At 32.3% G+C, this 23,541-nt stretch overlaps 1 protein-coding gene across 1 annotated transcript in view; it reads right to left on the bottom strand.

The window, feature by feature from the left end:
- LOC123709569 overlaps positions 1–23,541 on the bottom strand; it is a 99,939-nt gene that overhangs the window by 8,859 nt on the left and 67,539 nt on the right. The window contains exons 5-7 of the mRNA XM_045660980.1: positions 19,633–19,724; positions 17,450–17,587; positions 16,282–16,359 (exon numbers count right to left, since the gene is read on the bottom strand). Of these exons, the coding sequence (XP_045516936.1) occupies positions 16,282–16,359; positions 17,450–17,587; positions 19,633–19,724 (308 nt within the window). The remainder of the gene's footprint in view (positions 1–16,281; positions 16,360–17,449; positions 17,588–19,632; positions 19,725–23,541) is intronic.

Genomic DNA, 23,541 nt, shown 5'->3' with positions numbered 1-23,541 from the left:
CAAAAGTGCCTTCTAGACTTTCGATAGCAAAGTTCGGAACAGTAACTCAACTATAAGTTTCACAAAGTATAACACTGTAAGCAAAATAATATTTTATACAAATATTTCGCTTAAACAAGTTTATATCTTTATAAAACTCATAAGAGCTGTGAGCAAAATCGTGTAAGCGTGCGTTGACCAACACACGTAAGCGTGCTACAGCTTACTTGGTGATCACAACCGGCGCACTGGCATTCGCAAAGGGCGCAAGCCCGCGTCCTAGCGCGGGCAGGGCTCCGCTAGCTGCCTTGGTTATCATCGGGCGCGGCGTGCAGCAGTGCAAACTGACAGCCGCAGTCGCGGGCACTCCGGCGGGGGTATTGGAAGCAACGATCCAGAAGACAGCATACGTCCTGCATACCATACCACTTGAACAACGCAATTTAGAATCATCACCAATGTTGCTGTGTTTGCACTGCTCGGTAGGTCTAAATGCATGGTCATGATTGTGTTATACAGTGCGCTGTCGTAATATTAGACAATTATATAAATAATTTATGAATAAATATGAGGACGTTTAATTTCAGGAAAGTTTTTCAAAGCATTGTACAAATCCTTATCTAAACTAAGCAATCATATGGAACTTATACTTGCTTACAGTATGCCTCATTAACACAGAATATATAATGTTGGTACGTCATTTGATAGAAAAGGATAATTATGTACCCTCCTGATTGGATCATTACTTATTAAAGTGCAGGTGTAACACTCCGTTCTAATGATCTAATTGACTGCCGAACCGGCATGTTATATTTTAGTGTAGATTCGTCTGTATATACAAATAAATTCTCGTTACAGAAAGGTTTGTACATTTAATCAACGATTACATTATATATATGAAATTTTAATTTCGTAGAATCACAGTGTTCAAGCAGTTAAACATAATGGCTATGTATATTGCTAATTTAGAAATTGTTTGTTGTCTATAAAATGGGATTTATAACACACCTAATATAAAAATATACGCTTCAATCTTACAAATAACAAATTTAGCCAACAAGTTAAACATAGCTAGAACATATACAAGGCAAATCCGAAATCTACACGGAACTTTATATATCTTAATAAAAATCTTTTCCGTACTATATTGAGCCGTAAAATAAATGAAACCTTTTCGTGGCGTTATAAAACATCTGTACGGGCTTTGATTTGTGAAAGTAAAAATGCCTAAAGAACTCAACGGCATCGCTAAAAGTCAATTTCAATATTATTATTCGTAAAAGATTTTCGAATCTTTGGGCTCTTTTCTGTGAAGAAATAATTTTATAACTCAGTTGTTATTATTTGAATGGGAATTTATAATATTATAAAACGAATATAAGTATGCTTTATTATATATGGCAATGTCTTCATCATCATTTTTCGGAAGCTGTTTCATAAGTTACTATAAAAAAATATTATTACTCAACGAATTATTATCGCAATAAAGCGAGAATTTTTTATCAGCGTTAAAGGTACACTGTCACAGGCACCAAACTTTTTAAATTTGTTTTAATTTTCTATTTCTTAATTTTTGTTATTACTATGTAGGTTAAGAAAATTGTAAATACCGTACAATTGTTTATTTTTAAATAATTTTGTTTGAGAAGTTACTAAATGTATCTATTAAACATAATTTTATAGGTTATTTAAATTAACCGGATGTATTAGGTAGTGGCCTGATAAATTTTAAATAAAGCATTGTTTTAAGTCTCTTACTATCTCATACTTATCTCATCACCATTGACTGTGTAGATCATAAGCGTCTCAGTCAACTCAATATAAAAAAAATCATACTTGAGTAACCGATTACAAAGCATAGTCTTTAGGGGCTCCTGTTCTACCTCAAAAGTCGATACTAGGGCCGTTGCTCTTTCTTATCTACATAAATGGCCTAACATTTTATGTAAAGAACTTATGTGAAACGCTATTATTTGCAGATGATAAATGTCTTTATAAAATCAGTAGGAACGCAGTAAATTTTGACGCACCTCGTCGTAATGCCCTTCCCCGAGTTACGTGTTGGTTTACTTATAATAACTTGTTACTTAATTCTAATAAAACAATATGTATAAACATTTATTTGTCTAATTTAAATTTCACTACAAATATTAACATTGAGGAAATAATTCAATGTGTTGATTCAACTGTATTTTTGCAATGGAAGCTTCATATTACTACCCTATCGGCAATACTTAGTTTGGCTGCTTTTGCGATCAAAAGTATTAGATTATTGACTGATTTTAATACGGCAAGGCATGTATATTTCAGTTACTTCCATGGTGTTATGACATATGGTATGTTGTTGTTGGTCTCAGCGGCCGATATTCAAGATATTTTTGTATTACAAAAAAGAGCAATAATATATATAAATTAAAACTCCGTGCCTCGCTCAGAGAATTATTTAAAGAAATTAGTATTTTAACAGCCTTCCAATATGTGTATGAATATATTATGTACGTTTATAAAAGTACAAAGTAAATTTTAAAATCTCAGTGACTGTCAAAATTTAAACACGATAAGAATAGATTTGCTTTTCCAGCTTTCAGACTTCATAAAACTGCTCACTGATTTATGGGGAAATGTATACAGATATGTAACAAAATTCCAGATTATGTAACCAAACTTCCACTACATAAGTTTAAACCTTACATCAAGGAAACCTTAATAAAAAATTGATATAATACAGTTCGAGAATATATAGACGATAACAATGTGTAACTAATGCCGCTATAAGTGAGATGGCGTAAATTGACATGAATGAGTGTAAAAATTGTGCCTAGATGAATAAATGACCTTTTGATTTGATTTTGATTTGATACCTAATCCGCTGTTTTGTTGGTAAATTTGTATTATTATTTAATTTTTTTGTAATATTTATTTTTACTAAAATCGTCATATATTTAAGAAAAGATATCTTGTAACATATACTGTAGAAATAGCGTTATGTATGATTTTGTAAACCGATTTCATTAAATAAAAAAATAAATCAATAGCGCTACTACCCTTTTATAGCCAAGTAGATCAGCCCTGTGTGCCTGACACGCTGTCGAATTTTTGGGTCTTAAGCAAGTCGGTTTCCTCACGATGTTTTCCTTCACCATAAAATAATAAATGACCATACAATAATAAATGCTTACTCTAAATATATGTGCCCTACGAAATAAACTACTAGCTCGTACTAAAAAAACAAAAAAAAAATACCAGTGGTTGGAAAATCTTCTTAATGTTACTTTGGTGAAAATTATATGATTTATGTGCGAAATTACTTAGTTTTACGATCATATTATATATATTTAAATTACGACCGACGCCGTACGTACAACATTGTTGAACAAAACATAATTTTCGAAAAGCTATGATTGAAATTGTACAACAACAATAATATACAGAGTTCTGAGTAATGAACGGATAGCGTGCGATGCACATTCTCTATAAATATTGGTTATTAATGACGCAATTTCTTTTATAGGTAACGTTAGTAATACTCATATGAGCAGTGTTGGCCTAGTGGCTTCAGCGTGCAACTCTCCTTCCTGAGGTCGAAGGTTCGATCCCCAGCTGTGCACCAATGAACTTTTTTATAGGCGCATTTAACATTCGCTCGGAAAACATCGTGAGGAAACCGGCTTGAATTCCACAGGGTATCAGGCACAAAGGGCTGATCTACTTGTCTATGAGATTGGCAAATGATAATGAAAAATATACAGAAATCTGAGGCCTACACCTAAAAAGGTTGTAGCGCCACTGAGTTTCTACATTAACAAGCTTCATTCCAAACCAACCAAACATTTCATCACCATTTTATTAGCAAAATTAAAAAACAACCATTACCGCTAAAACTTTTCAAGTCTGGGCCTCAGATTTTTGTATTTGTTTCATGGTAATGTCAATCTAACGACCAAGTCGGTGATCAGCCTCGTGGCACACGACGTCTACTTTTTTGGTCTAAGTCAAGCCGATTTCCTTACGATGTTTTCCATAGACAGTAAGAACCTACGACCTCAGGGATGAGAGTCGCACGCTGAAGCCACTTGGCCAACACTCTTCGATTTTATTAACAGAGAGAAACAATGATATTTTTTCGTGATTTTGAATTCCGGTCATTGGATAAATTAAAATTTTTAAAAGATTTTAAAAGATTAAAAGCAAGGCAAATTTACTGAAAAATATTTATTAAAAAACCGTGTATGTATTCACAATATTTTTAAATACTGCTACATATTTTATGTCGGACGTCAAATAATGGAAATATAAAGTTTGTAATAAACGTAAAAAGCTCTGTCTTAATCATTCAAACAATGAATATTTTTGTTATTTTTCACTGGAACTGATTATTTTTTGTTCATAAATAACCATTTTCTGTGAAAATCCTTAACGGAAATAAGAACGCGATTAAAAATCATGAAAAAAGAAAAGTGTTACTTACGTTTTCGTATTCATAGATGTAATTTTATAATAACTCCATAAATGTTTTTACTAAAAATAAAATTGAATCGCTGAAATAAATATAAAATGTTCCGTGCAAGAATACTCTCAATGGTGGCATTCTTCTCTGTTATAATGATGAAATATAACTAGTCTGCCCATATATACTGTTACATAAAAACTTTTTAATTATTTTGAATATGGAACACGTATATTATTTTAAAAACTTCTTTCGACTTTGCGCCATTTCACATATTTTTTCGTGTTCATTATCAAATTTCAATATGGAATGAGTGTTAAAAAAAATAGGATTGCAGTGATCGCCATCGCACAAAGTGGGTATGGAGCCGTCGGTCATATTGCAGACACTTCAAAGGCTTGGTATCAGCCGTATGTTCGTATATCGTACAACAACACTTCGTCTGTCGAAGACCACAAAAAATCGGGGCGGCTGCATGCTGTTAGAACTACAATGGCTAGGTTAAATTATTAAATTTACTTTATCGAAAAAAATGCAATTTTTAACATTTGTAACAGACTAGACTAGGTATATATTTTATGTCGTTTTCACGTAATGTTAGCGACTCAGTGAATCCAAATACTTTAATTCAAATATGTATCTATAGGAAATGTATGGAGTTTTGATAGTTTACTTGAACTAAAAATATTTTTTTAGGATTCGGCCTCATATTTCTGTATCAGTTTTCTGAACAATTGTCAATTTAATAAGTAGGTGACAAGTATAGGACCAGACACACATCGTCGACTTTTTGGGTCTAAGGCAAGCCGGTTTCCTCACGATGTTTTTCTTCTCCGCTCGAGCGAATGTTAAATGCACACAAAGAAAGAAGTCCATAGGTATCACGTAACATCGAACAATAGCAACATTCAGACATTAGTCCAGCAACAATATTCAAGAAATTGAATTATGAATATTATTCATTGTAATAGCAATATTATACAATAAAATACCTTACTATATCTAAAAATGCACACGAAACTAAAAGTACCGGGTTAAAAAAAACATGGACCATTAAAAAATTATATTTTAATTATTAAATAATACAGTACAAAAAACAAAACGAGTAAGAAGGCCAGAAAACCTAAAGTACCAAGTCATAAATTCCTCCATCGTAATATAAGCCTAGTACAAATTAATTCCACAAACAAAATTTGCCACAGAAAAGATTAGACTTTGAGTCGATAAATAATTTTATCATTCGATAATATTAAAATAAAATGCTTCTTTCATTTAGTACATTCAGATAGCAATTTTTTGATTTCCCAATTCGATGACTTCTGTGTGATATAAATTTTAATCTAGAAAATATTCGTAGATACGGTAAACACAGTGCTTTAAACAGCCGGTTTTAACTAATATCACACATAGCATCGACAAGACAGGTTCATCTATAAACTTCGTGAATATATATGTGAGAACACGAACATACCTAAGTACGCTGTGATACCTAAACATTTAACATACATGTATCTTGCATTCTCAATGCTTTAATTTAAAAAAATATGTAAACTCCGTTTTTGGTTTAGTTAAAACAGTAACATTAATTTAAGAGTTGGTTTGAGAAGCAATACGACTTAATGTCATCCAAAGCCTGGATGTGCAATCGCGAACCTGTGGATTTTCAACTATTTTTTATATCTGTACAAAATATATATAAGTTTAACAGCATTGAGATATTCTTTCAACATATCAAAATGTACTGTTCTAGACAGCTTCATTTTTATTACTAAGGAGAGAATTTCCAATGCAAAATGTATTGGAATTACTAGCCAATAGTCTAGACATTTTATGGCGTAACAATTGATACAAAATTTAGAACTACAATAGTAAAAATTGATGACTCTATCAGAGTGTGACAAATTTGTTTCAAACAGAATTATATTAAAATATATTTCATAGGTTTTCTCTCCTATTAACGCTTATCTCCTATAATCTCTGAGACGCGGTTTAAGAAGTGTCAAGTGTGATTAACGGTGCCGATCGGGTGCCTTCTTTAGACTATTTTAGGGGCTTGACATAGGAGCAGTGTTGGTCTAGTGACTTCAGCTTGTGACTCTCATCCCTGAGGTCGTAGGTTCGATCCCCAGCTGTGCACCAATGGACTTTCTTTCCAAGTGTCCATTTAATATAAAAACGGTGAAAGAAAAGACAGTGAGAAAACCGGCTTGCCTAAGATCCAAAAAGCCGGCGGTGTGTGTCAGGCACAGTATGATCACTTACTAGCCTACAAATCATGATACAGATACAGAAATCTGAGGCCCAGACCAAAAAGATTATAGCGACACTTTTTTGTATGTTATATATAGGTTTTATAAAACAAAATGTTTCTAAAATTTAGTACACGGCAAACTGAGACAGTCTATTTGATTAGTCCGAATTTGATTGAATTCTGTGTGATATCAATATTAATGTTTGATACAGTAAACACAGCGCATTCCGTCTACATTAATATCGCCACATAGCATTGACTATAACCCCAAGAGAGGTGAGATACACATATGTATGTTGTGGGTAATTAAAGTGGTAAACAACGCATATAGAATGCTACATTTTAAACATGGATTTTACTATAATATTCAATAGATATAGTGATTAAAGATAATGGCGGATATAGACATTCTATAGAATATATTATGACATGAATATAATATATTGTTTATTAAAACCTAAACATAACAATCAAATATACATTTACAAGTTTCTTAACTTACATAGTAATAATAAAAAGAAAATTAAAACAAAATTTAAAAGTTTGGTCCCTGTGGCAGTGTACCTTTAACGCTGGCAGCATTTCCTCGCTGTATTGCGACACTTATTCGTCGAGCGAGGAAAACACAAGCTCTGGGGTCACCGATACTATCTACCTTAAATATTGAATTAGCACCTGTGCACTTGAACCCCACGGCCCAAGAGCCTTTACTCCAAAGGGAACAAAATTTAAGTTGAATGAAAGACTCTTATATTTGAGCCGTTTATTATTACTGCCTGCTCTGCGGCCCCTCCCAGCTTTTTTGCTTATCCGAGGGAGATGAGACGAGGCTAACGTGTCCACATAAGTAGCATCCCATACCAAAGTCTAACCCGTCTTCCAAGGGAAGAATATATTTATTATTGTAGAAAAAATCATTATGACATGTATTAAGAATAGCATTGCTACCGTGCGATGTCGGGGCACAATTTTTGCTCGTGTTTTGAAACTTGTTCAATATTCAAGGGCCTTAGCACAATGCAGTCAATTATAAATAATTTAGCTAACTAAATTAAACTTAAAATATTACTGTAACCGAATGTTTAAATAACATGCATACTAAGTTAGCATGTTAGTTTAACATTCCGTTACAAGTAATGTAAAAATAAAAATTATTATGTGATTCAACAAGAAATAATAGGCATTAACAATGGGGAACTTGTTCAATATTCAAGGGTCTTAGCACAATGCAGTCATCTTGACGTTATCGCAAGACCACAATCGGATTGTACTTGGCTTTGAACGATGTCATGGACTGACGTGAATGATAAATTAAAATCTATTTTCTAAAAATAAAATTAGTATCAGCTATGCGACATTTTTTATAGAACAGGATGTATATCGGCTGATTTTAAATAGCCCTTGGACACTTTCAATGCCAGAGGGCTTTTTAAGAAAGTTATACGTATATAACATTGTCATTGAATGACGCATTTACTACACTTTTAATTTAATGTATATTACGTTGATCTAGTGATAAGACATGCAACTTTCAACGCTCTGTCTGAATTAGGGCTGTGCGTGAACGGATTCTACCATGTGCTCGTACGGTAATAGAAACAATCGAAAACCGACACGCCACTTTTAAGGATATACCTTTAAAACATGTACAATAATCTAAGGCCAAGATTATGGGTTACCACCGGTTTTTAATGCATATTGAAGAGAATTCACAATATTGCTACTTGCTAACTTGAAAGCTCACAAAACTTAAAAATGACAAAATGTAAATGATGTAATAAATTCAAGTTAATATCCGATACAGAATCATAATTAAGATTTTAATTTATAAGTATGAAGATAATGAAACATACAATACTACCTCAACATAAAAAGTAAGGTTAAAAAAGTAATTTTTATTTAAATTTATTATAGTGGAGCTAGTAGGCAGAAAAGTTGTAACATTATTCACGTTAATTTAGGAGCATAATATGTATGTGTGCAAACAAAATATCAGATGACAGTCGTAGTATTTAATACTGAAAAAAAATATATCGTCGTACAAAATAACACATATGCATACCAAAAGGCTATGAAAATTACGTTTTTACGAAGCCCCAGAAAAACAGTAACTGTAAAACGTGTGCGGATAAACTAGCAATAAAACAGAGTCCCTCATTGAACTCTGGAACCTGTTGCAAAAAAAAGCAAATAGCTCTCACCGAATACACTAATTTGAAAGGTCAAACTTTGTTTTTAATTTAGCAATTTTTACTTTTTTCACGCATCGCATCAATAAAGTATTTTTAATAAAAACATATTCACTATATAGAACCAGCTGCTCACTGAAGTATTTTACAACAAATTCGGCTTAGTGTCCTTCAAGAAAAAAAGCGAACCATTTGTAAACAACGCACTGCAGCCTTCTGCTCGTTAAGCACTGTTCTATAAAAAAAAAAGTTTTTAATATTATTATTAATTCGCCTGGAAGAAATCGCTTGTTAGCAATAAGGCCGCCTGTTGCCTAATAACTTATGTAACCTACTTACTTTTTGTGTTTTGTTTGTATAATTATGTATGTTATGGTAACAAAGTATAAATAAATATTTATATATTTTAGTTTCCGATACCAAAGACCAAAAAATACGATTGTATTATTTCATAAATATAATTTATTTACAGAGTCATAAACTATTTTACTTATATAATAAATCCCATTCTTTGTTTATAAAGGCAATGGTATGTAAATATTCTCCGGTCATTAAAGCGTCGAGCGCATTGCGGGTTTATAAGCCATTTCCAAATAATCAATTAATACTAACTATGGAGCAGAGCTCGACGGAAATATACGCTCCAGTTTTCAAAGAGATTCAATAACTTACAGTATGTACTGTGTTATTAAATACTAGAGAACAATTGTTAACATTTACCACTATTATACCACAGACTTGTAGATCAAAAATCAAGATACATAGAGTAGAATTTCTAAAACAACCTCCTCTTTTGATCAATATTATTTTACAGGCTTTTATGATAGAAAATCAAGATATATATATAGAGTGGAGTGTTTAAAAAACATATGGCGGATCTATTTTATATACTGAAGTAAAAATCACACACGGGAAACTTGGTTTTATTGAGTATTATCTTAAATATGCTTGATTTTTTTTCGTATTAGTTTCCTTTGAGAAGTTCGGTTTCAATGTAAATAGCAGCCTATGTACTTGTAGAAAAAAGCAAAATGAAAGTTCATTATTTACAACAAAAAATAACATCAAAAATAATTTCCCTTTCAAAGACGTTAAAACCTCGTTCGGGAATCTTTATGGCTAACAGAATTACGATACATTAAATTTACACTAATGGTCTCGGGTTTAAATAACCTTTGAGGTTATAAATAGCGTACTTATAGGTTATGTTATTTATTGAGGTTATTTAATAAACAAATAGTGACAGACTGACATCGTCGTGTATTATGTGCAATGTTAAGATTTGTTTTCTTGTTAAAGTAAATTAAATTTATTGGCGTATAAAGGACTTATAAGGGACTTCGGAACCGCCCTAAATATGGGGTATTACACATATGGTAGAACAAATTATACCTTCTGATAACAATGAGTTATTAAAAATGTTGGTAGGATGATCTTAAAATCCTCAAAGCGCCTTCTGATTTCTCTTTCTTTAATCATCAGCTCATGTCTGAGCGTCGTGGTCACGAACGAAGCTGTTCTGTTTCAAATATTATAAGGGTTGTAGATTCATTTGTTTCATTATGAAGTTCCTTTATAAATATCTGATAATAATCATAGCATATATATAGCAGTGGTGTGTTGCAAAGTTACTGTTTACGGAGTGGATAATATGCTTGTCACTTTTTAGTTACTACGGCAGAGCTCGCGTTTACCAAAAAAAGTGAAATATCACCAAAAATACCTGTGAAGACGTACGTGTTGCCATTTCTAAAATTATAATTATATTTAAGGTGAACAGATTAATCCTTATTAATCAAAAATAAATCAGTTCAATTGCATCGTTTTAAAGTCAGTACAGTCTAAGTTTTAAGACGAGAGTGTCTCTTTAAAATCAATTCAGATTTATAGTAGAGATGGCTGAAGCTAAAAATATAGCGATACCCGCCAGTCATCCAATCAATGTTCTCAACGAAGAATGGAATTGGACAATTTCGTTCAACATTGGAGACAGATGTATTGGATTGATACTTTTCCAGCAATTGCATTAGGTATGATTCGTATTTTTCCTTGTAAATTACACGAAATTTTGCGACAAATGTCAAAGGGGCTATGTTTAAGAGCAGTGTCACACTCGTGTTACACGATCCCTTGACTGTGTATCAATTTTCTTTCCAAAAAATCATTTATAATTGCTCGTAAAATGAAGTAAGATATTGTTAGTTAATGCCAGAATAAATCTGGCACAGAACGATAAAGGAAGTCAAAATATCAAATATGTATGTAATAAAGATTTAAAATTTACTCTCCATTTGCAATAAGTGCCTAAGCTCAAATCAAGAGTGTATGAGACCTTTCGCCACTGTTTTTAGTAATTAATTAAAAAGATAAACAAGTGTGAGTCTAAGACTCATAAAGGTGTATTTCCAAAGGATAAGTTATGACTTAGGTACAGTATAGTTTTCTTGTATTAAAATTTCTGTTTTACTTTCTTTCATCGATCTTTCGTTGTTGAATCATTTTTACAACGAATTTAATAAAATTGTACAAGCTAATTTTCACTCACTATACACAGTAAAATAAATTAAAGACTTTTATTGAGAGCTTCCATTCGATCTCCTTTCTTACCAAGCATATGTAGATAATAAGCACATAAAGTACGGAAGCCTACAGGCAGCCTTTTCGAACACAGAACGATTTCGGAAAATGCGTCGGTAACACAACACGATCACAATTTTCAAATTTGGAATGCAACACATTCGAATTTTTATGCGAATTTTATATTTAGGCAATCATGGTGATACCAATCGGAAGTTGGTTTTGGGCGGAATGGGAAGCTTTTTATGTTCCGGATCCCGTTTTACTACGCCATAAGATTATGTAGAATATTGCCAGTTAAGCCTTTTATATGCAGTTACTTTAACAGATTTTATTTTGTCATAAAATCCATAAAAATAAAAATCCCACAATTCGGAGAAATCTATAGACGTAAGGAGTAATTAATTGCTTTTTTAAGTACATCGTTTGTGATTTCGTATCATACGTGGTGTATAGAAGATCCTGGGTTCGATTCTTAAAGAAGCAATTATTGAATATAGTACAGAATATAATTAACAGTGGTTATTACGTTACAATCATATACGATAGTATTCTACGTAGGTATTAAAATCATAATATTATTTCAATACAAAACTTTTGAGTCCTTCTATAAGTCCGTACCAGTTTTTAAAGGCAAGCAACGCACTCGCGAGCCATTTGGCATTGTGTGTCCATGGGCGGCGGTATAACATCAGGAGAACCTTGCCCGTTTGCCCCTGTTCTATAAAAAACAGATCATAGTTGTTGGAATAAACAACTAATTAGTGTGCAAACTGGTAAGTTGGTGTAACCGAGTAGCCCGAACAATTACTCGTTACAATAAGTGTGCCGTTATGTAATCATTCCTCCAGGTTTATACTACCATATAACATTATTACACCACAAAGTTGTCTTCAATAAAACGGTTTAGTTCCAGGTTTTATGATGTCTTTAAAGTTCTTATACTAACTTCCGTATTTATCAAATTTAAATCGCTCATTACATTTTATTTTGGTATTATATGAATAATTCTACCACGTTCGCGTGATTATTACTCAAGCTTTTAGCACAGACAGCGCTACTTTGAAGTACTCTATTAATATTTTATTCGCTTCAAGTTCGCGAGTTTTAAGCTTAAACTGCATTGTAGCGCTACTGCAGCTTGATTGGCCATTAAGAGCATTCTATCCCTAGCATTATATTATCATAAAAATAATGATAGAGAGGGACAAATTGTTTAAATATATTTTTAATGTGAGGTTACGTTAGACAACTTGACACTTCACTTGATAGTCAAGGAGGCAATTACTATATTAAAGTAAACTTTTTCCAGGGGTTTAATATAAAAGTTACTAGTACTGAAAACTAATTCCAACGCACTCTGATTTTGTTCCCTATAGAGTAGAGATTCTTGGGCCAATTAAAGATTTGAGTTAGCGCTTTGTAGATAGTACCAATGACCGCAGAGCTGGTGTATTCCTCGCTGAACGAATAAGTACCTCAATACAGCCAGCATTAAAGGTACACTACCATAGGGACCAAACTTTTTAAATTCATTTCATATAGACTATTTATTGTTATTATTATTACATTATATGTTAAGATCATAATAAATACTGTATGTATATTTATTTCAGTGTTGAATATTAATTACAAATTTTATAGTAATTGCAAACTTACAGGTTGTCATTATTTAAAAATTATTTTTAATTTGTAGATTTTGTTGGAATAACTATACACGAACATGAATCGATTTTCTTCTACGCCAACTGTTGTGTAAAACCCCAAATAAAGTTTCTAATGAGACTCACATTTACTCCATCAATTATAAGTTTTGTTCGAAAGTTCAAAAAGCTGCGCGTATATTCGATAAACTTTCACGCATTTTAGATTAGATTTCAGACGCTATTAAAATAAGAATAAAATATTAAAAAAAAAACAGTTGATTTATTTTTTACCTTTTACTTAGAGTATATCAAATAAGTACGTAATAAAATCTTACATATGACTACTTGTATTTAACAGAATAATATGGAAATCGTAAAATATTTCACTTGAAAACGTCGTACTGTCACAATAGCCCTATTATTGTCAAGAGCACAATATATAGATATGATAATATTTTCTAAAGTTCTATATATTATTTTGATTCATCATTTTATAGACAAGTAACTCTTAAAATAATTAAGTTAAGTAGCATAATTCGTTTGTCTCAAATTCTATTCACACCATTGTATAGAAAACGGTGTAATAAGGTTTATTACACTCTTACACTTACAGTCTTATATATTGCATTATTTAAAGGAAAAAATCCAATTAAACAACATAAATCTTACCTCAATATTTATAAATTCTGTACTTATTTAATACCATTAACAATGGTATATAAACCACACAATCAATGTGACTGAAATTAATATATTTGTAACGAAAATATAACCACAATTTACCCGCTTTATACAATTAGTTCAATATCGCTATTTATTTTATTTGAAAGCAATACATTGCTTGATTGGTTATCGATTTAAACTGTTTGGAGTTCAAACAGAAAAAAATAGATATGTAGAAATGTATCAATTTAAGAATGTATTATTTTTTTAGGATATGTGATAAAACCAATAATAAATCAAATCAAAATGAATTTATTCCTGTAGGTAACTGTATATATGGAAGGTTCTAAATTTAAATTCACAACCAGTTCCCAATCATCCCAAATTCCAGAGCGAGTGAAACTTGGTAAAAAGCTCACGGCCTCTGTCTCTATAATCGTCAAGGTTTTGATAAATACACAATTTTATGGCTTAAGTTAAAACCATATAGGTGATTTATTAAAAATGGATGAGACACTTAATCAAAGGCTAGTGAAGGTCTATTCATATGATATTTAACTGACCCATATCACAGCTTATTTTGATTGTAACTGTTATTAAATGCTTTTTCTATCATACCAGTATTGTTAGAAGTTTGTCATTATAACAATTGAGCAGGCCAACAGCCTAGTGGCTTTATCGTGCGACTCCCATTGATCCCTGTGTTTGTACGGTCCAATCATAGTTGTACACCGTTGTACTTTCTTTATTTGGGCTATTTAACACTCGCTTGAAGAAAAACATTGTGAGGAAACCGACATGCACCGTTTTTGGCTTATAATTATTGTATAGACTCCAAATTTTATAAAGACGTTTTTCGTTGAATTTTCAGATTAAAACTTGAACTCATATAATCATATTAACCTTAAATATATGTAAACTATAAGAGTTATAAGTTAATTAGTACAATATATAAACATTTGTTTCGGTGTCTCAAGTTTTGTTATATTATCAGTTCACAGAGAGGCTAAATGCAAAAAATTACGTATAAAGCTCTTGTTACGTGAATAATAGTGAATTTTCCGAGACGATAAACTACACGAAAGGTTAAGCATCTGAACTGGTCATTGTTTTGTTAATGGCGAAAACGAGTTCTAAAAATAACATGCAGGATTCCTATGGCCTTCGTTCTGCTGCAATGCGGTTCGGATCACGCTAGCTGTCTTACTGCAATCTGAGAGTCACTGCCGACCTTGGTACGTCATTCCAGTCAAATAGCGGAATGATTTTCACAATATAAGGATTATTGTAAGGTTTGTTAAGCAATTAAAATATAGCTAGATAAATAAATTGACGCTTGAGATTGTTGGGTATAACTTTAAGGTTCTTCTCTTAGAGAAAGGGTCATATTACGGGTTAGCAGGCAAAGCAGGATAAGCCATAAAGGCATTCCAGTATCAATGAAACAGGAGAATTTATGACTTCTATAAGTTTCACTTATAAGTTAACACGTGTTTCTTATTTGCTAAGGGTATTAATACTTTTTTATACTATAACTATTTTGACCAAATAATAATTATTTAATTTTTATGGAAAAGTGCTTTGATATGCTTATGATTGTCACGCTTTTTTAATTCCGTATAAATAACGACTAATGGTAAAAATCAACGGTTAATGAATGTATTAGATATATAGATCATAAAAAATAGTTATTTACCCCCTAAATTAGTAAGATGGCACATTAAACTACAGTACTCTTGCAACCTTTTCGGTGAACACTGAATAAAAATATTGATTTTTAGGGGGTGATAGTGATGTCGAATTTAGAAGCAAATTGAACCTACAGATGAAATGAACAATCTACAACTCTACGACATGAAAATAAAACATTAAAATTTCTTACATCGCTATGATTCCTAAGCTCCTAACGCATAAAAAAGAAAATTATTAGTTCAGGACTATTTTGTTATAAAATCAATTTCGAAATGACCTCCCATCAATGGTGTGCAGTGTGAGCTCATTTCAAAATTTGCTATCAAAACAAATTTCATGCTGTAGGGATATTCATGCGTTTTGTAATTATTTAAGTATTTTCAGATGGGTGAGCTAATTTACTTCATATTCCTGGAAATCTGATTTCCTTACTATTGGACAATTTTAGTACTGCCTCGCTTTTTTATATTATAGGAGGACAAACGAGCCTTCGAACCCAAAAAGAGCAGTTATCGCAGCCCATCGACAAACATCTTAGCGGGTGCGTTGCCGGCTTTTGAGGGGGAGTATGCACTTTTTTCTAACTGTAGGGAAGGCCCCACCGGGAGTCATTCCACAGTTTACTACTACAAAACAAAATGTTTAGATATATCTTCAAAACTAAAATAGATTTAGCAGTTTAGAGATTTAGCACTTGGTATTTAATATTTGATTTAATAATTGATATAAAAACCATATTCTGGTAACGAGCATCAAAAGCAGCACAAAATCCCATGCAATATAAAATTTTAACATTTCATTGAGTCATGCATATTTATGACATTTAAAATGGAATACCGAACAAGCTGACGTTGCTGAATGTGCTCCACAAGTTCCAGCTGCTGTTGCGGCAGCTAAAGCACTGCTGCCTGGCACCTATGAAAATACAAATTTTGTAGGAACAGTACAAATCTACATTATTGATGATGTTTAACAAAGCGTTACGAGTAATGTATGCTACATCAATTTACTACGAATGTTACTAAGGAACAAAATAAGATTTTTGGGATAAAAACTAAGTCTAGTCTAGCTTGATATACTATTTATGATCAAACTATGACAATTTTTTTTATAAAAAATAGCTGGAAGTCACTAACGAAAAGTATATATGTGGAAATTGTCAGGCAAATTTCATTGGTAATACGATATATATTATTACTATAATTATACAAGTACTAATGCTGGAATGGGAATTGAATCGTCATCTCTATAGCGTATACAACCTAGATATAGGGATCTATTTGAATTTGATACACAAAGGGAATAGCCAGCCAAACCATACACACATAAAGCCTACTGTTATGGATTATTAGTAGCAGTCACTTAGCAAGAACAATACAATGGAATTGTTACAATATGTGTATGGAAATATCGATCAAAGTTCCGTGAGCTTATTTGAAACTAAAACGGAAGCATGGTTATCCTTTTCGAATAGTATTCGTATGGTAAAATTACATATGCTATACTATACGAATACTGTCGAAACTAAGGGCTACTGAATGTCTATTGAAGCCCTAAATTTTATACACAATTTTTTAGAAATTACATTAGTCGCTACTTGCTAGAAGGTATGTTTTAGTAAAATACTTTAAGAGATACCGAAGATTAGTTTTGGATTAGGAATGATGAAAGCAATTTTGAAAAGTAAAAACACACCATAACTTTATCCTATGGCGTTGAAATTGAAGAACATTCTTGAACCTGCCAAAATGTTTACGACTATGGATAATGTTAACCAATATAATTAATTCACCTGCACTAAATTTTAAATTAAATAACGGTAAATCATTAATAGAACAAGTCTTAGAAATATTAAGGCCTAGTTGAGCTTCTAGCTGCTACAATTTGGAACTGTGATAGTATGAGCTTCACTGATAGCCACACAGAATATTTACAATTATATTTCATAGAGAAAATTGTTCTATTAGTGACTAAGAATTTTTGACATACATTGTTTACGACTTACTTTCAATTGCTCCTGTTTGTAGTCCGGTTGATACGGTAGTAACATCCGGATTTTGCCCCAACGATTGAAGAAGAGAGTGATAGCGCCGATCCATATAATCAGCACTAACACTACTAAACCAATTTCCACGCCTCTTATCTAAAAATGATTTACAGATCATGTTTGGTGATACAGACAAGCGTACATGGCGACCATGTAGCAAGCCGTATTCAAGTATATTTCTTCAAAACATCTACTGAAATTATAACTTTTAGTAATTACTAGGTGTAAGTAGGTATTATTTGAAGGTTTTTAATAATGTAACGTATTGAATCAATTATTTCTCGTCACAGATATCGTGGCATCACGACTGTTTGTTTATACTTGATGAAGAAACAGTAAAGGTTATTATTAACAATGGTTTATTATAACATTTCATTTTTAATTTCATCCTTCATACATTTCTCTACCACAAACACTTATATTCTTGTAAATATTTATTTTATTAACGCATTTTTGTATCTAACACTATCAAAATTTCTTTGTCATAGTACAACAAAATATGTATCATAGGGTTGCTTCTCTCTTCTTCTACATATGTTAATAATTTCTTATGGTAAAGCAGTGTTGGCCTTGTACGCATCTCGTTCCAGAGTTCAATTCCCTGCTGTTCACCAATGACTCTCTTTATGTGGGCATCTAACAATTGTACGGTGAAAGAAAAGATCGTGAGGACAACGGCATGTTGATGACAGGTGTCAGATTGAAGGCTGATCTTTTTACTTGTCTAAGAAATACAAATTACCAAAAAACTAATGTAATATGAGGCCAAGGGTTATAACGCCACTGGATTATTTTATTATTATTGTTAGTATTCTAGAACGTTAAAAAATTAATTAGGTAACTTTTGAGTTAATTTTTAAAAATAATACAATTTTTGTCAACACACACACACTCACATCTTTTTAATATGCAAAATTATATTTTACAATTACTGAAAGTACATGCCTTCTATGTTGAAACAATATAGAATTGAAAACAAACTAATAATTGTGATTGCTCCATTTGTATCGACATCAATCTTGATCTACCAACGCGATACGACAACTAATTATTTATACAATTCTTTAAACTTACTTAGTTTAACGAAGAATGTACATTTAAACAGAACGAGTGACGCAGTTTGATGCCAGTATCAGCTGCGCTACCGACCTTTTTCTCAGATTTTTTTTTATTATTTGGATCATAGATCAATCTTTTGTGCCTGTAACGTGTCGTCGATTTTTGAGTCATGATGACACACGATGTTTTTCTTCATCGGGTCATCAAGTATTTTAGTCGAATCTGCTTGAGAGTTACACACATAAATCACTAGGCCGACACTCCTCTATATATGAAGTGCCTATGCTATACATATTATATAATGCATAACAAATAACATAACTTCGTAACGTATAACTTACAAGTGCAAATCTGATATAAGCCCGTAAGTATATGTAAATCTGTGTATGTAATTGGTCGTTAAATTATCGATCAAGTCATGTATGGTTGTGACATTGAGAATGGATACGTGACGTAAAAATAACAGTTCTATATTGTCTATTTAAGGAGTACCACAATCGATTGGGTTTCTCATATAGAACTTTTTAACCGCTTAAGAAATTTTAAATTAATGTATGATATTCTTTCCTTTCTTCCAGGAAGTTATCTCACTCAACATGTCTTCTAAAGGACTCTCGAAAGATTATACAAAGTTAATTTTATTGCAACTTTAAACTTCAATAATCTTGAAAACTATTATGTCTGTATTAGTGTATCTTATCTATAAGAGCAGTGTTGGCCTAGTAGCTTCAGCGTACGACTCTCATCCTTAAGGTCGTAGGTTCGAGCCCCGACCGTGCACCACTGGACTTTCTTTCTATATGCGCATTTAACATTCGCTCGAACGGTAAAGGAAAACATCGTGAGGAAACCGGCTTGCCTTATAATTAAGTCGACGGCGTGCATCAGGCACAGAAGGCTGATCACCTACTTGCCTATTAGTTTAACAAATGATCATGAAACAGATACAGAAATCTGAGGCCAAGACTTAAAAAGGTTGTAGTGCCATTGATTATAATTATTATTAGTGTCTCTTCATGATAGAAAAAATAGCTTCCTCCTCCTGTATACTTAGATCTTGCGAACTATAGTGAAAAATATACCGTAGGAAAGGTCGGAGAAGGTTCTGGCGGTGTCACCGAGGAACGGGGTATCTCCAAGCCCCCGTCCTGCTGAGGTGAAGTTCGCGGTGGCTCTGCAAAGACAAGATATCGGTATTATTATTTGATTATTACAGTTTTGCTACGCGACCAAAATTGGCATAGTTTATATTATACCCAAATGTCAGATTTATGTGTACTGCAAATTGTTGTTTATTTGAATGTTTGTTTTCGCTTGTTATAAAGTAATTGTACAATATTTACGGAGTTCTGTTTCCAAACGGATGCATATAGATGGAAAAACTATTACAATAGCATATATTTCTAGTTTTTTTTTAAATTAGTTTGGCGTTTGCCTAGATTGTAAAACACGCCAACAGGTGCCAATGTCTTCTCGTACAAATGACCATTTGTACATGTACAAAAATATCTTGAATGATATATGTATCCTGTGATAAACACTCTTATAAGTCATAGCCTTCATCTGTGAGATTCTTCTTTTTCACAAGTAGTGTATCCGCTTTCATTGCTTCACATTGTACATTTAAAGATGTTTTTTGTTGGCAGACAGAAGAATAAATGTGCTGGCTTAAAACTTCCAATGTCACTGACGCACAGTTAAACCATTATTATAGCTAAATTACGTAATTAGATTCAAATATTACAATAAAAAGCATTAGCCCAATCAATACTGAATACTCTATGGACATGATAATAGTCTGTTAATAGAATATGCATATAAATTATAGAGTAATTGACGTGTTAATTACTGTCATGACGTTGTTGCGTTCAATTAAGCCTATCACTTACAATTTCACGTCAAATCAATGACAGTGTTGATTGAATACGATTAAAGGTCGATCATTTAGCAACAGATGACGGTACCTGTGTTTCAAATAGCTGCATTTGTTTTACTGGATTGTTTGATTTTAAAAATCGTTCACGGTTTGTTAGTTTTTCCTTTAACGCACCAGCGGGCAGGCTACGCACCCGTGAAAATACGTGACGCAAATTTAATTAAGTTACATACAAATATTTTAGTTACTAATTAGAAGCGTAAATAAAATGTAAACAATCATCACACTTGAAGCCAATATGAGACTTTTAGTTTTTACCACACTTAATAATTGTATTTTGACATTCTCGTTTCCGATAATGTCTAATAACATAAGTGTAATTTAGATTTATGAACCCTTAGATAATCTAAGTTTGTTTTTGTAAGCGTCTCAACCCCTCCGGTCCTAATTTTGTGTTAGTTATTAAGCTCATATTTGAACGTCAGTTGTGACCCAGCTTCAAACAAAGTATTCTATTTTAAAACATCCATACAAAAAACCGCCAACGAACTTAACTAGCACAATGAAAGCTTTATTTATACACATTTGAATTTGGTAAATTTTCGTACCATATTCTTGCAATAAATTATTATTATTAAAAACTAAGGCCCGTCTTTTAGCTGTGGTTCCTTAGGTACACCACATAGTAATTCGTACCGTAACACAGTTTCTTAAACCAGTACCGAGGGAGAACTGTCTTTGTATTATCTTAATAATAGTCTTATAAAATTAAAGAATAATTATAAATACCGCCAACTAAAGTATTCTTTTGTTTCTTGCTGTCAAACCAACTTAACATTGCAATGAAAAGGGACAAATGTATTTAAAACAATGCAATTCCAAATTGTATAATCATTAAAATGTTACTAATGACATGTGTCGTTTACAGTACAGTTTTCGTATTTTTCGTTACTATACAGATATTTTCTTTAAGGACATATAGATTGCGACTGAAACACAATACTAAAACATTATTGAAAATTCCAACAATTCGCGCTCGTACCGTAAAGATCGAGAGTGGTCGTTATAACTATCGGATTAATGACACTTCTGTAATGACGTCATTATTCCTAATGGACACATATTAGCTACGAAGCTACAGTTTAAAACAATGTTTACTCGTAATAGTCCTTGTCTCTTGTATACAAAGGAGATCTAGGTTTATTATATAAAAAAGAATGGTTTCTAGGTTTATTATTATATAAGAAGAATGGAGAATGCTCAGAGGAGTTGTTTGGATTTATACCTGCAGCTGAGTTTAATCATGGGACGTCGACTTAGGGTCCGTGAAGAAAAGATTGTAACAATTTAAAAGGCTGACAACGAACTCGCGAGCTCTTTGTCATTGAGAATGTCCATGGGCGGCGGTAACACTTAAAAGGTGAAAGTCGTGCCCGGTTGCCCCCTAATCTATTTATCTATTCATTTAGGAGACAAAACAGATACATCTCTATGAAAAAAAAAACATAAAATTAACATATTGGACCTATACACAAAGAGTTTCACTGATTAAAAATAAGATGCAAAGCAACACATGACAGCAGAACGTTAACTAAGTAGACAATACAACACACAATTTATAAATCAGGGCAACGACAAATATACTAGTAGCTATAATAAAGAAAAAAGATACAAGGCTTAGGACATTAATAGTTGTTTTAACTCATTCTTTTCGAGTAGAAAAGAGCGAAAAGATGGCGATACTAGTGGCAGAATCCAAAGAAGACATGAAGGCGTGAAGAGGCCATCATGCTCTTAATGAGGTTAAAGATTCTATTTACTTTTTATTATTTATTGTGTCCTAATATAATTTATGTGATGTTTTTAACATTTGTGATGTCATATTTAAAGCACACATGTTGTTTTAGAACTTATAAATTAATCAGAGCGTGGTCGAAATGAAAAGATGAGGTAAGGATCTTGTGGTGAAATTCAGGAGAAATCGAGTGAATTATGTAATATTTTCATTGATTCTATTATATATGATATTCAAAGAACATCAAATATTAAATTATTAATAAACCTGTAATCAGTAAAGTGTATGTGTATGTAGCGATGTATGGTTACTGTTGATAATATTTCGCAATCAATAATTTAACATATTTTAGGTCCGGGCCTCAGATTTCTGTATCCATGTCGTTATTATTTGTTTTTCTTCTAATAGGTAAGTAGATGACCAGGCACAGACCTGACGCTTTCGACTTTTTGGGTCTAAGGCATGAAAGTACTGCACAACTGAAGATCGAACCTACAACCTCAGAGATGAGATTCGCACTCTGAAACCACTAAGCATTGGAGCATGGAGCATTAGACTAATAGATTCCATATACTAACAGACTGAGAAGTATACTTTAAACATATAGTATATTAAAGAATATTATCTGCCAAAACATACTAAAACTAACACCTAATTATGTTAATGATGTGCGAGTTTTATGCTTAATTTAACTTCAAACTATTTACTGTCATAATGTCAAAACATTTCGAACAGAGTGACACATAAATTATGAAACACACTGTATAAGAAGAAATATTATCCGTGCTGAAAATAACACGCTAAAAGTGCATCAGGAAGATCATCGCGGCAAATGAACTGTCTGGCGTGTTGCCAGGTCATAAGATTTTAACACCACATATCGAATTACACGTACAGAAATGATGAAAATGAATTGCTTTGAACTGTATGTTGTACTTAATAACTCGTAAAAGTTTGATAAGCAGATGTGTTTTTTTCTATGCTGAATGCGTAAATTAATCTTGTATATTACATTGTCTAAATCACCACCTTATCTTACTTAGCCAGTAGTAGTTAACAGACATAACGTACAACTTGTATTACCTTGCTAAATTATTAAGACACGGAGAAAATGAATGGGCTAATGTATTTACAAAGCCAATACTCAGACACGAATATTGTGTCGTCTAAAAATAAAGATTGAAATACCTTTTTTCCTATCTTCAGAATACCTTATGTGGCAATTATTTCGTTCAATACCGACTCTGTATGACTACATATTCTTGGTTATAGTGATAATATATTGTGATCACGTGCTAAATTTATTTGCGATGAGCTACG

The sequence above is a fragment of the Pieris brassicae genome, chromosome 5, assembly GCF_905147105.1.
Source record: "Pieris brassicae chromosome 5, ilPieBrab1.1, whole genome shotgun sequence".
NCBI classification, from domain to species: domain Eukaryota; kingdom Metazoa; phylum Arthropoda; class Insecta; order Lepidoptera; family Pieridae; genus Pieris; species Pieris brassicae.
The sequence above is the reverse complement of the archived record's forward strand: the minus strand, read 5'-3'. Positions and strand labels throughout refer to the sequence as shown.